Consider the following 14,436-nt stretch of genomic DNA (forward strand, 5'->3'; position numbering starts at 1 on the left):
CACGCACCGCGAGATCGTGACCTGGCTGAAGTCGGACGCTTAACCGACTGCGCCACCCAGGCGCCCCTAAGTGTGCGTCTTTTAAAGCACATTTTAAGTGTGCGTCTTTAAAAAGCCCGTCTTTTTAAGCACATTTGATTTATGAGGGTGGGTAACAGTGCCTGCCTGTGCGGCATGGTTCCAGGTCAGGGCCCCGCCACCTTCCCCTCAGACAGATGGGGAAGGCGAGGCTTTCCCCGGCCTCACAGTAAACGTTGGCAGGGCTGTGATTCAAATCTGAGAAAGCGCAGACTCTAAAGCTCGTGCTTTTAACCCTATTCTGAGCCGACGATGAGACAGGGCTGGATGCTGGTGCCTACAGTGGTTCTACGTGACTCTTCCAGGAGCTAGTGAAAACGGGAGATGCTGGGGCCCCTGGGTGGCTCAGTCGGTTAAGATTCCGACTTCAGCTCAGGTCATGATCTCACAGTTCGTGAGTTGGAGCCCTGCATTGGATCCTCTGCCTCTCTCCTCCTCTCGCTCTTTTGTTCTTTCTCCCTCTCAGGAAGGAAAGAAGGAAGGAAGGAAGGAAGGAAGGGAGGAAGGAAGGGAAGAAAGAAAGAAAGAAAGAAAGAAAGAAAGAAAGAAAGAAAGAAAGAAAGAAAGAAAGAAAGAAAGGGGCGGGATTGCTGAAACATGAAGTTCAGGCACCCTGTGGCCCCTTGAGAAGGAGTAGAAACAAACACCCGTTCCAAGCCCCCCTCCTCTGGGCCCCAATTTCCGTGGCATGACCCCCCTCCCGGTCCCCAGTCCCCCCCCCCCCCAGCCCCACCTGTGTAGCAGATGGCGTCGTAGCGGGATGAGGGGTCAGGGTAGCCCGTCTGGTTGGCATGCAGGTAGACGGTCCTCACGCCCAGCAGGTTGCCCCCGCAGTTGGGCCGGGCTTTGGAGATGGGGTAGCGCACACTGCGGTCGGCCAGCCAGCCAGCACTGCACATGTCCATGCCGCTCTGCCAGGCCAGGTAGAGCTGGCCTGTGGTGGCCAGCCGGGCGCCCAGCCGCCGACACTCATTGGCTGCCTCCTGGAAGGTGAACTTCTCCGGAGATGTGGCATAGAAGACCTCGCCTGCGAAGGACGGGGCCGGCGGAGTGAGGATCTCCCTCCCAGCTCCTGCCCTGCATCCCCAGCCAATCCACGTGGCTGCTAGGATCCCAAATCCTGCTCCAAATCATCCTTGCACGCACTCTGTTGTGGAACATCCTCCTCCCGGGGCATCTCTCCTACGAGTTAAGCATCGCCCATGCAAGCAATCCTTTACAAAACTTCCCATTCTGACGGGACGAGCAGGCATTGAACTCTGACCCTTAGAGCAGTGGTTCTCAAACTGGGGTCTCTAGCCTGCAGCATCTATAAGGGCATTAGTGGGGGCTTCTGAGCTCTTTTTTACTATTTGCAAAAACCTAAGAAAGTTATGTGAGGGGGGTTAGGGGTGCTTGGTGGGCACCTGTTCTCGGGGAAGGTGCTGGCTGGCCCTGTTCAGGGGCAGCACTGATGGGCAGTGCCCAAGAATGGGGACACAGCTGCTTGCTCCCTAACAGGCTTTGGGCCCAGGCATGAGAATGAGGAAAAGGAGCACACAGGTGAGAAAGCGGGGGACTGTCCCTGCCTCCAATGAGTCAGGTTGTCAGGTCTTTTCCTGGGAGAAGCTGCGAGCTGGGGTGGGGCTGGGGCTGGGGGCAGCGGCTGCGGTCTGGAATGTCCAAAGGGGTGATGGGTACAGATGGGAGAAGAGCTGCCATCCACATGGCTGGGTAACTTGGGAAGCTCTGACTGGGACCAAAATCAGCACCCTCTACAAAGCAGAGAAAGACTCCCGGTCCCTTCCCGCTATCCTCCAGGGCCCTCCAGAACCAGCCCACGGAGACTGCCTGGATGGGGCTGGGGGCAGGCAGCGGGGAAGCCGAGAGAGGGTGGGGGGGGGGCAGCCAGCTCTCCTGGGAACTACGTTTCTGTTCGGCCCACCCTGGGGCAGCCTGGGGTGTCCTCGGTGAGGGGGGCCGGGCTGGGCTGGTGCAGTGGACCTTGGGACGTTGACAGGCTGGTCCGAGCACTGAGCGGTGGGGCATCCTGGCTGGGAGGGGCGGTCCCAGGGGAGAGGCAGAGACAAGCATTCTCGGGCCCAGGAGCGGTGCCAAACATTTGGCAGGTGCCTGGGGCCCCTGAGGCCCTTTCCTAAGTGGACAGTGAGGGGCCTGCAGGCCCTTTCCCTCCTTCCCATTCTCCCTGTGCATGGCAGAGGGGTTGAGTATGGGCTGCAGCTGGGCTAGAGCCCTGCCCCAGAGGAGGCCCGTGTGATCCCGAGTGTCAGTGGGGAGAAGGGCACCGGCAGGGGCTTTGGGGACGGGGGTGGGGCCTCACCTTCCATGTCTTCAGCGAAGCAGTACACATCATAGGTCTCATTGGTGTCTCGGATGCCGTATGTCCTCACGCCCGGAAACTCATCCTTGTCCCCGTAACAGCCTTCCCTCGGAGTGTGGATGGGGTACCTGCCAGGAACCCAGAGTGGGGGCGTGACATTCAGGAAACAGAAGGGGCCTGTGGCCTGTGCCCTTGTACCCTCCCTCCGACGTGGGAGGAAACAGTGGCTCACTGATGTGTTTGCCAGCATCTGCCCTGGGTATGTGGACCACTTGTTTTTACAGTTTTTCCCAAGCTTTACTGAGATGCGTGTTTTCACAGTTTGTGGTGACTACAGGCAGCCCCCTTTACCGATTCTTTATCAGTACTGAACATATTGTATCAGGGGCCTGCAAACCTCTTCTGTAGAAAGGCTAGATGGTAAATATTTTAGGGCTTGCAGCCTCTGGGGTCTCAACTTGACCACTCAACCCTGCCACTGTGGTGTGAAACCACCACAGGGTTCCCACACAACTTTATGCACAGAAACGAGGTTGGTTGGATTCGGCCCACGGGCTGTCTCTTGCTGACCCCTGCTTTGTATCATCTGGGTCTCACGTCAACCTAATGAGGCAAGTGCTATAAAGACTCCATTTTAGCCTGGAAGAAACTGGGGCCCAGAGACATTAAGCAATTTGTCCAACGTCACACAGCGGCTAAGTGTCAGAGCTGTGGTCTGAGCCCAGCTGTTTGTGAGCTGGGGATGTGGGCTCTTGGACTACGTGAGGCTGCTGTCTCGTCTTGTTTTCCTTTTAGTGGGTGTTGTGTCCTAAAATCTCAAAGATTGCAAAGATATTTTCCTTTGTTTTCCTCTGGAGGCTTTGCGGTTCTGGTTTTTCTGTTGAGAGCTCGGATCCATTGTGAATGGATGTCTCCTCTCGCCTGAACAGGCTCGCTCTCACAGACTGAGATCCCTTGAGGGCAGAGCTCTGTCTGTCCTGCTGGGCTACCCATCCCTCAGCAGCTGTACTTGTAGGGGGGAAAATGTGCCAAAAAGCTTAATTTATATATGTCTTGCATTATTAAAAACAACAAAAAAAGTAAAGCAGCTAAAAAAAATACACGAAACACCAAAGTTAAAATTTTTTTTTAACGTTTATTTATTTTTGAGACAGAGAGAGACAGAGCATGAATGGGGCAGGGTCAGAGAGAGAGGGAGACACGGAATCCAAAACAGGCTCCAGGCTCTGAGCCATCAGCACAGAGCCCGACGCGGGGCTCGAACTCACGGACCGCGAGATCATGACCTGAGCCGGAGTTGGATGCTTAACCGACTGAGCCACCCAGGCGCCCCTGAAACACCAAAGTTTAAAGGACTGGTGAAGACATCATGCCAAAGGGGAATGTGGGCAGAAAGGAGAATGATGTGTAATTTGCACGGAGAAAATGATCGTGTAGGGCAAAGCTGCTAGGATTTGGACCGGTCGTGGTGCCATGGGATTTCCACGAGCAGAACCCCCAGACACCCCAGGACATGTCCTGGCTCCCTGTGAGCTCCCACATGAGCATGTCTGAGACGGATTGCCCTGGCCACATTTACCGTCTTGCAAATTACACTGTATATTCAAATGAGTACAATAAACCCCCCCCCTTTTTTTTTTAAAAAAAGTAAGGCACACAGGGGCGCCTGGGTGGCTCAGTCGGTTGAGTGTCCAACTTCGGCTCAGGTCATGATCTCACAGTTTGTGGGTTCGAGCCCCGCGTCAGGCTCTGTGCTGACGGCCCAGAACTTGGAGCCTGCTTCGGATTCTGTCTCCCTCCCTCTCTCTGCCCCTCCCTCACTTGCGTGCACGCTCTCTCTCTCCCTCTCAAAAATAAATAACATTAAAAGCATTTTAAAAGTAAGGCACATAAAGGCTTTCTGTGCAAGTTCTGTATTATTTTAGAATTCCTATCGGCTAATAAAAGTATTTCCACGGTAGCACTGGAGCTATCCAGAAAAGCACCTGATAAGCTTTCTGTAAACAAAATACCTGAGACCTTATTCTATCTTACCGCACAGGATAAACGAACAGCCCCAAATCCGCCTGCTTCTGCATAACGACAGACGTATTGTCACAGGCGGCCAAGGCACTTACTCCAGCCCCCGCCGAGGCCGGCCACGGTGTCGGGCTGGCACCAGCTCCGTGCCGGTCAGTGTTCGGGACCATCGCCCACCCCACCCTGCGGGTGGCCCCGGGGGCTCACCTGACAGTCTGGTCGGCCAGCCAGCCGGCGTCGCACTGGTGGAAGCCGTCCTCGTAGGCAGCCTGCAGCTGTTCGGGTGTGGCGATGATGGCACTGTTCTGCAGGCAGGCCCGCTGTGCCCTGTCAAAGTCCAGCGTGTAGCGTGTGGAGATAGCTCTGTAATGGAACACGATGCCTGCAAGACACGCGTGGGCGGGACAGCAAGTCAGGCACGGCCTCCGGCCATCGAAGACCTCGAAGAGTTGTGGCTGTGGTCCCTAAGGGGCCCGAGGGACATCTGCCCCGGGCCTCTAGCTGATGCCTAGACCTCCTCTCCACATTCGCACGTGGCCCTCTTGCCTTTGCTGAAACACCTCCGGTAACAGGACCTCACTACCTCACAAGGTATCTTTTTTGAGTCTCTATAGTTCTGATAATCAGGAAGTTCTTTGAATTCAACTAAAATCTGCCTCCTTTTAATTTTTTCTTGGAACCCCATCTTTTCTCTGGGGAGAGGGACACTTAGAGCCCCATGTATCCTCAGCCCAGGGGCATCCTAGTGTGAGCCCTGTTCTCAAGCCAACCGAAAGGCCACAACCATTCCCTGTGGGCCATCGAGAGAAGGGAACCAGAGAGACTTCATCTTTTTCTTTGGCTTCTGGAACAGAATGGGGCTGGGGGGAGGGGCTGGGGGAGGGAAAAGACACTTGGGTGAAGAGTCACTTCCAGGGAAACTTCAGGCAGGTCACTTAACCTCAGTTTACTAGTCTGTAAGATGGGGAGGAGCACAAGGTCCACTGAATCCTGGGATTGCTGTGCAACACAAACTTTCATTTACAGGTGACTGTGGCTAGGACGTGTTTAATTCCCTCCAAGTCCAGAGAGAATGACAGTACCAGCTCCGTGTTACAGGGGCAGCAGCTGAAGCTAACTGACTTGACTGAGGGAGGTGCAAGCTGGGGGTGGGGGGCAGCTGGGATCTGAAAACCAGCCTGTCTGGGTCCACTGCTGTGAGGATACTGTTCTGGCTCTTTCCCCAGGCGAAGCAGCATCCCCGTGGGAGGTCCTCACCTTTCACCACGACCTCCAGGGTAGCCTCGCTGTCCTCAATGCCGTGCATGACCTCACAGCGGTACATCCCAGAGTCATTGGAACGCAGGTTCTGGATTTCCAAGGTGGCGTCGCTGGGGATGGCCGGATAGTTGGGCAACGAGACCTTGTCTTGGTAGGCACTGTTAACCCGCACCTGCCCTTCCGTGGCCACTAGCAACACTACCTCCTTCTCCTTGGAAATGCGGCTCCACTTGATTCTCGGGGAGAGGGGGGCGGTGGAGGGGGCGGTGGTCACGGGGTGCATGGGGTCGATGAAGTAGCAGGGGATGGTGAGGGAGCTCCCCAGGAGGACCCGCAGGGGGGACGGTTCGGGGATGCTGACACTCAGCGAGTTGTCAGGGTCTGTGGGGGAGAGACAGAGCTGTTAGTGCCGAGAGAGGACCGCCCAGCCTCCCTGTCATTTTGGAAATGACAAAAGCCCGTGAGCTTGTCCGTATCTATGGTGGGGGCCGCTCCTGTGCCATCGGGAATTCCCGGAAAGTGTTGTTACACCTTTTCCAGAGCAGCGTTCCTCAAGCCCCCTGGTCTCTGTGCCACGAGACAGGAACTGTGGAGCTGGGAAAGGGCTGCAGCGGAGGGCAAGGAAAGCTCCAGAGCTGACAGCCTCCTCTCTGTTTCTCAAACTGGGGTACCCCGGGGGATGCCAAGCCATAAGACAAACAGGATCATCTTCCTGGAGTGACAGCTTGACTCAAAGATTTTTGGGGAAAAACATCACGTTGGGGCAGGAAAAATTATTATGGGGAAGAAAACAAAAATCCACACAATGTTTAAAGCTCCGATGCGAAACTTCAAAGGCGTGTCCCAGCTGAGGGGGTCCACTTTGGACTCTGTCCCGACTTTGCTGAGGGATAAGGCATTCTCTTCTGCTGTTGGGGAACGGAGGGGGGAGGGGTCTTACATTTACATATGTCTGCAAAGAATCAGACCGGGGTGGGTGGGGTGGGTGGGGGGGGATGATCAGCTCCACAAAAACTCATGGAGAGTGTTAGTAGGGACCAAAATCCTGTCAGAAATAAAAGATCCTCCTGGGACGGGAAAGAAACAGCTTTTGCAAAAATAGCACCTTTCATGGCATGCCATACACTTATGGCCCCCCCCTTTTTTTTCCAGGAGAGCCTACAGGTTGAAAATAAAAATGCTCCAGATATTTGTGGGTGGTAGACACACAACAGGGCAAGTAAGGGGGTGCCAGGAATGTTTGGGGTCCAGACCCAACCTTCTGATGTCCTGGGCAGCCACCACCAGGTCCTTCCACAAAAATCTCCCTCTGAGGGCTCAGCCCATGCCCCGTAACACAGCATGGTTTTAGCGCTGGCGGTTCTCTGGGGAGAGCTAAGAGTGACAGCAGTGTCCAACCCTGCAGTTTTTAAAGCTCTCAACCAATCCTAGGAACCGGTTTGCCTGTGTGGACAAACCACCCAGGTTACGGCCCGGGGCCGGGTATCTGTGGCTCCCAGAGAAGGAGTACAGATGGAGACCCATAGAGCCTGCGTATAAATATTTAAAAGTTATAAATCAAGGCCACAGGATTGTTAAATAAAATATGTTCTATCTTGCTATTGGACAACGATACCTTTCAAAAGGAGAAGCCAGACTCACATTTAGAATTCTTGGATTCCTTGGAGTTTTGGATTGGGTGGCCACGCAGGAGGCCGGCTTCTCTGCCACGTCTCTGCCCCGTGAGGGCTCGGTGCTTACCCCAGCCCTCACGCCCCAGCTCCGTCCACACCCCATACAAACGGCCACCCCTTGACTCCTCCCACGGGCCTTGGGTAGCTCACACCAGGGGAATGGTCCCCCGTCTAGGAGGATGGGCCCAGAGGAGACACCTATGTGTCTCTGGAAGTGGCTTGGGTCCACTTGGGCAGGGAATTAGGGGCATCCTAGGTACCCAGTGTGGTCTAAAGGGGGAGCATAGATCTGTGTGGACATGTCTCATTGGCCCTACAGATTCTTCATCCTTTAAGGAGCACTGGGGCTGGAGGAGGGCCAGAGGAAGGCCTCTACAGTGCATGGCCCAGAGCAGGGGCCTCTCTGGCCTGGGTCTAAGGGAGATACAGCCCACTTTGGGGCAAACCCGTCCTGGGGTCAGTGGATAGTTTGTTCATTTGGTTTAGGGCCTGATGACCAGAAACCCACCTAGTGCCTGCCACATGTAAGAGACCATGGGGGGGGGTCTTCCCTGAGGATGGCTTGCCTTGATAGACAAAGACCTGTGTGATTTGTTGGTGGCTTCTTTCTGACCCCTTCTCAAAGCAAGTTTCTCTTCTTTGATATCCCAGTTGATCCTCCCTTGCTGGCATTTCCTCTTTTGGCTTATCTATATCCTGCCTCTACCCCAAGCTCAGTGTGTGGCAATTTGGGGTAAGGTCCACAGAGGGGAGACTGGGAAGATGGGCACCTGCCAGGAGCTCTCCCCCTCATGCTCTCTGTCCATCCTAGAGGGCAGCCGGGAGAAGCAGTACCCAAGCAAGGGCTCCTGGACGCACGCGTGTCGCCCTCATCCCTTGTGGTTAGCCTTGCCTTCGTTCGATAGGAAAGAGCCAGGGCCAGGAAAAGGCCAGGAAAAGGCCAGGAAAGGGGAAATCATAACCCTGGGAGTAGCAGCACTAAGTTCGGGACCCAGTACCCAGAATCCAGTCTTCAGTGCCTGCTGGACACATGAGACACGCACGGGAGTGTCCTCACCTGAAGCTTCTATTGCGCTGGCTGCTGTAATGACCCTCAGAGTCACAAACGCCAAGAGTAAAGTGGTCATAGTTCACCTGGAAGAAGGGAGGCAGAGGAGTTAGGTTCAGCCACAGTGCGGTTGAGGGTCACGTGGGCATAGGACGCAAGGTGATAAATTCCACGTGCAGGGATCTGAAATCGCATCAAGATAAAGAGGCTACATGTGGTTGGAGGGATGCCTTCTGCAAGAATCCTCTCTTCACAAAGCCTTCACAGGTTTCTCGGTTTCATTGCACGTGGCAGGCTGGAAACCTCCTGTCCTTTCTAGGCAACCTCCCATCTTCTAATCTGCAAAGGCTGATCTGGAAGGATCCCTGTGATGGTTGATTTTATATCAGCTTGACTGGGCCCTGGGGTCCTCAGGTATGTGTTCAAATGTTATTCTGGGTGTGTCTGTGAGGGTGTTCTTGGGCGAGATGAGCATTTAAGTTGGTAGACTAAAGCAGATTGGCCTGTTAATATGGGTGGGCCTCATCCAATCAGTTGATGGTACGAATAAAACAAAAAAGGCTGAACCTCCCCCAGGAGAGAGAGAGAATTCCTCTTCCCTGATGACCTTCAAACCGCCTTCAGACTTGAACCCAGACAGTGGCTCTTCCTGGGTCTCGAGTCTTCAGAGTCAGGCTACAACGACACCCTGGTTCTCCTGGGCCCCCAGCTTGCCTGATACCTCTGTAATCATGTGAGCCAAGTCCTTCTAGTAAATCTCTTATTCTATGTATGCATACCTCCAGTTGCCTCTTCCTCTCTGGAGATCCCTGTCAGAATCCCTGAGAAATGAAATGAGTTAGCCAACCTCCCTGATGAAATCCAGACCTGTCACCAACTTCAAATTCAAGAACCTTGTGTGTTTAGGATGAAGAATGCTCCAAGCTTTCGTGCACAATTCAGGGGCCTGCTTCAAGCCAGGGGAAGGATGCCCACCCAGAGAGCTCTTGAGGAGGCTCAGGGATGGGCAGGTTAATGATGTAGGAGGGCAATGAGAGTCCAGGACCCCCGGAGCCCTCCTGCTGGCCTCAACAATGACTTCATGTGCATCAGAAAAACCTTCCTTTTCTGCTGGAGAACTGTCACGCCAAGTATACAGATATGTGACAATCACATCATAAAGGCATTCCCTGCACAATTGGGCTCTTGACTCCAAGTGGACCATGCACAGACCCTCAAAAGACCCCATGAAATTTCTAAGAGGTCAGCCAGAGCAGTGGTTGTCAGCCTTGGCTGTGCACTGAAATCACCTGGGCGTCAGCCTGGTCTTCAGGCATTCAGAAGCTCCCAGATGCTTCTAATATGCGGCCTAGATGAGCACCGTTGGTTAGAGGGTGTGCAGTCACGCTGCGGAGGCCTGTGACTGGCACTCCCTGACACGTGCCCGACGATGTCCCTTGAGCTCTCCTGCAGGAGGGTCCTGTGCTGGGGCCCATCCTGCCCTCCTCTCCGGTGTGGGAGCATTCAATTTTGGTTTGAGAAGTGTCTGCATCACAGATGCTCCTTGGGGAGGAGAGAGGCAGCCCTGGAGGGGGAGGGGGTGGAGGATCTGGAACTAAAGACATGAATGGAGCTTCCGGGGGGCTTTGGGAAGCTGGGGTGACGCCCCCGGGTTCTCTGCTGGGTCAGAGTCTGATGGCCCAGCAGGTGTCGCTGTTGGCTCAGTCACCATCAGCGGGGGGGCTCCTGGGCTGCCATCCCAGGAATGCCTGGGGGGGGGGGGGGCAGGGGACAGGACTCTGAGGAACCCTTTTGGGTGACCTGGCCTGTTGTTTTGAGTGACCTTTCTTTCTATCACAATCTGTCATTCATGCCACATACGTTGGTCACCTGAGGGATGGAAGGGCTGTCTGTGTGGCCCTGCTGGGGGGACAGAGACGAATGCGTGAGGCACGTTTCCTTCACACCATAGGAAGTCTGGAAAATGCCAGAGACCTACCAAGCAGCCCCTTGCTTCTCTCCTCAGGGACTTTCCTCCGATGTTGCCTTCCAAAAACGATCTCTGGGGTTCCAGGTGCTGGGACCGTGAGGGGCCACTGAGTTGTGGGCACTCCTGTTCAGGCCCGGTATGACACCCCCGGCCCCACTGAGGCTAAAAGGGTAAGGTGTCCCCTCCGGTCTGGGGAGGGGGCTAGACTTGTGGGCTCCTCTCTCCCACAGCCTCAGGGATACTGTGTCCAGACACAGGGCCCGCCTGTTCTTCCCTCAGAACACCCTCCACTGGGAAATTTTGTGTATGTTTTCGGAGGTGTGTTTCTTCCCAAACTCTGTGAACAAGACTGATATTGTCTGGGATGCAGTGCTTCTCTGTGGGGCTTGGGCCCGCTCTGTGTTTCTCCTTGGCCTCGACCAGGAATGAAAAGGGTGGAGGCTTGGGGTAGGGTGGACTGGGCAGAGAAACTAATTTTATTTCTTCTTCTTCTTCTTCTTTTTTTTTTAAAGACAAACTTTGGGCTAGAAACATCGCAATAAATATGCTCTTGTGTGTGTGTGTGTGTTTTCTCAGCTGTAAAGAAAATAGGGAGAAATTCCATTCTGTCTGGGTTCCAAGTGTCTCCAGGACTCACTGAGTCTTTTATGGGAGGAGGTGGGCACTGCCAGACGGTCAACAGGGAGGCCTTTCTCCATGGGAAGCAAAGCCAGGTGGAGGCGAGGGGGAATGTGTGGCCAGGGCAGAGCAAGGGGACAGGGGCGTCAGAAAGGAAGGGGAAAGAGGAGTTTGGGGGAGCAGGAAGTGGGTGCTGGATGAAGGCCGGGGTGCGAGGGGTTCCGTGTGTGGTTGGGTTGGTCGTCAAGGAGCTGGCTTCCTCGGGAGAGAAGTGCTGGGAGACCCGACGGGGGAAAGCAAGCTTAGCGGGGCTTTTAAACTGAGCTGAGGGTGCGTGTGCGTGTGCGTGTAGATAGGGAAACCCTCCGCCTCCTCGTCAGCTAGCCTCTGTCACGTGGTCGGGTGCCAACCTGGCCGTGGCCGTGGCCTTAGCCTTTACTCCACCCGATTGAGACACTGGGTGGGCAGCTTACCCGCTTGCCTTGAATCTCTCTGTTCCCGCACCGTGCAGTGGAGACCCCCGGACCTGAGGCACACCCTGCTCCCCCCCCAGGCCGGAGGTATCCAGTCCTGGTCCTGGCGTGGCCACCTCCTACTTTAATAACACAGGACCCACCCCCATGGCCGTTTCAAGACTGAGAGAGATAATGTGACAGTCAGGTTCCCTTTTGAGGGTGGGGGCCGTGTCTCCAGCTCGGAACTCAGTAGGCATCCGTCAGCACCACTGCCCCCCACGTCCCCGGTGGCAGGACTGGGTGAGCCTCTCCAGATGTGTGGGCTGGAAGAGCACCCAGCGGCTGGGGCTTCACAGCCGTGACCTCCCTGCCAGGGATCCTGTCCACGTGCATCTGAGGCACGTGGTCTGCAGTCTCTAACTGAATAGGAGGTGCCCATTCACAAGGTGGCTCATGCCACGGCTGGGCAGCTGGGATGGTGTTCAACATCTTCCAAGCTGGGGTCTGAATGACCCACCCCCATTATACTTTCGACCCACGAGCTCTACTCTCAGGGACCGCAATAAAAATGTCCACTCCTCTTGCAAGGGACTCATGCCAGATCTTCAGGGGTCCTGTCGTCTCCCACAGAGCTGCCCAGTTCCTTCAACTCTTCCTCATGTACCTTCCAGATCTCACCCTTCTTCCTGGAGCCACAGACGTTAGTGCATGTCAAGTTCAACTCCTTCATTTTACAGGTGAAGAAACGGAGGTCCAAAGAAGTTAAGGGATTTGCTCAAGGCCACATAGTAAGTTGAAGACGGAACCAGGACCAGAACTAGGGGCGTGGTCATCATCATCCCATGTTGTAAGCTCTACTAGGCAGTGGCCACATCTGTCTTGTGCCTCCCTGTCTCCCCAGCCCCTGGCAGAGCACCCAGCCCAGAGAGAGGTCAATCAGAAAATATCTGCTGAATGAATGAATGAATAAATGGAGGCCTAAGCACCCTAGGCCTCTGAAGGAGGAGAAGGGGTGCTGGAGGCTAAGCATCTATGAGGTGCATGGCTTTTGGGGGTAGACCACTCCCATTTTGCATTCAGCACATCTCAGCTAGAGAGATACATACTGCTCGCCTGTGATGTACATGGCTGTGTTGATTCATGCCAGCGTCCCAATAATGGCATGTGACCTTGGGAAGGTCACAGCCCATGTGCAGCCCAGGGGTGTGACAAATAGGGTCTTCCCTTCCCAGGGCCCCAGGGAGAACTACTGGGATGCCACAGCCAGCCTGCACTGGCTGGCCAGAGACAATTTTGGATATCTCTTCCCAACTCCGTTTTCAACGACATCACATTGGTAGCCAGAAATTGGTCATGATGGGAACATTTCTGGCACGGAAATGAGGGAACACTACAAACGGGGACTTCTGTCTTGCTATCCCTTTTTGGGAGTGGGCTTATCAGCACACTACCGGAAGTAACTAATACTAAATAAAGAACAAGGCTGGTTCTCCTCTCACAACTGGGCTACAGCCAGGTTAGCACTTTGTTTTTTCTCCTATAGATGCTAGCTTTGCCTCATCATGCAGATCATGACCTCCTTAAGGATTAAAGACCAGTTTTAAGTTAAAAAAAAAAAAAAAAAGAATTCCCTCCGTGTTAACTCACACAGCGCTGGGAACAACAAAAATGATTTTCGATACTACTTATTGATGAACCAGTGGACATTGGAATTTGGTAGACTGATTGACCAGTAAGATTTGTCAGTAACTAAGCAGCTCTATGTCCGTGACTTAAGTCCTGAGGAAAGGATTGAAAAGGACCAAGGTCACCCGTTCCTCCAGCCACTGGCCTCCATCATATCACTTATTTGCAGGCTAATCTCACAACCATGTCTCTTGTTGTTCATGGACAAGCCCCTTCCTACGTCTGTGCATAACAGTATTGACATATGCACTTAACACTGGGATTTCAAACCCAGCATAGAGAAAGGGGCAGGAGTCCCACACCAAGGACACATCTAGCCAGAGTGACCCCGAACACACCTCCTAATTTTCCATATACTCTAACCAGACATGGTGGGAAGGTATGGAAAGGGGGAGCCAGGAAGCTGATTACAGTCCTAGCTCTGTCCTAACCCACGGGGGAACCCATGGAAGCCCTCAGTTTTCCCATCTGTAAACTGGAATCACAACGCAAGCTTCACCCCCATGAGAACTGTGAAGGTATTTTTTGTGCATGTGAATATTCTTTTTGTATTTCCCCCTCTTTCTCTTCTCTCCCTCTTCCTCCCATTCCTTAGTCTCTCTCTACCCGTGTCTTTTTCCATATCTTTGATTTCCTTTTTCCTATTTTGTTATTTGCTCTGCTGTCACTGACGCATCTTAAATTCTTGACAACCATTCATGCAGGGTCGAGTCTGGGGGGCGGAGTGAGTTCCCAAGTGACAGCCCTAACCCACTCTTGGACCATCCATCCGCAGGGAGGAGTCCTGCAGGTGTCCCCAGTCCTGGCTCTCCCTGTGCCCCCAGAAACCCCAGGAGGACTGGTTCCTGCAGCCCAGCATGGCGGCTCCTCCCCAAAGCCTGACAGGGAAGATGCTCGAGGAAGAAGGATGGCCGCTACACAAATCCACTTCTGCTTGCAGAACTGCAGGTGGTCCTTGCTAACTTCCTTCCAGGAATTTTCAGGTGGGTTTTTAAAAAGCTCTAATCAGAGGGCGCCTGGGTGGCTCAGTTGGTTGGGTGACTGGCTTTGGCCCAGGTCATGATCTCACGGTTTGCGAGTTCAAGCCCCGCATCGGGCTGTATGCTGACAGCTCAGAGCCTGGAGCCTTGCTTCAGATTCCGTGTCTCTCTACTCGAGCTCTGTCTCTCAATAATAAATAAACGTTAAAAAAAGGTCAATGTTTTTTTTTTTTTTAGTTTTCTAAAGTTTTTTTTTTAATATTTATTTATTATTGAGAGACAGAGAGACAGAAAATAAGCAGGGGAGGGGCAGAGAGAGAGGGAGACGCA

The 14,436-nt window shown here is 53.8% G+C and overlaps 1 protein-coding gene across 1 annotated transcript in view; it reads right to left on the reverse strand.

The window, feature by feature from the left end:
* ACAN (aggrecan) overlaps positions 1–8,477 on the reverse strand; it is a 39,204-nt gene extending 30,727 nt beyond the window's left edge. The window contains 5 exon segments of the mRNA XM_030320253.1: positions 812–1,105; positions 2,399–2,526; positions 4,625–4,799; positions 5,675–6,058; positions 8,408–8,477. Of these exon segments, the coding sequence (XP_030176113.1) occupies positions 812–1,105; positions 2,399–2,526; positions 4,625–4,799; positions 5,675–6,058; positions 8,408–8,477 (1,051 nt within the window).
* Positions 8,478–14,436: the final 5,959 nt, after the last annotated feature.

Source organism: Lynx canadensis, chromosome B3, assembly GCF_007474595.2.
Source record: "Lynx canadensis isolate LIC74 chromosome B3, mLynCan4.pri.v2, whole genome shotgun sequence".
In the NCBI taxonomy this organism is placed as follows: Eukaryota; Metazoa; Chordata; class Mammalia; order Carnivora; family Felidae; genus Lynx; species Lynx canadensis.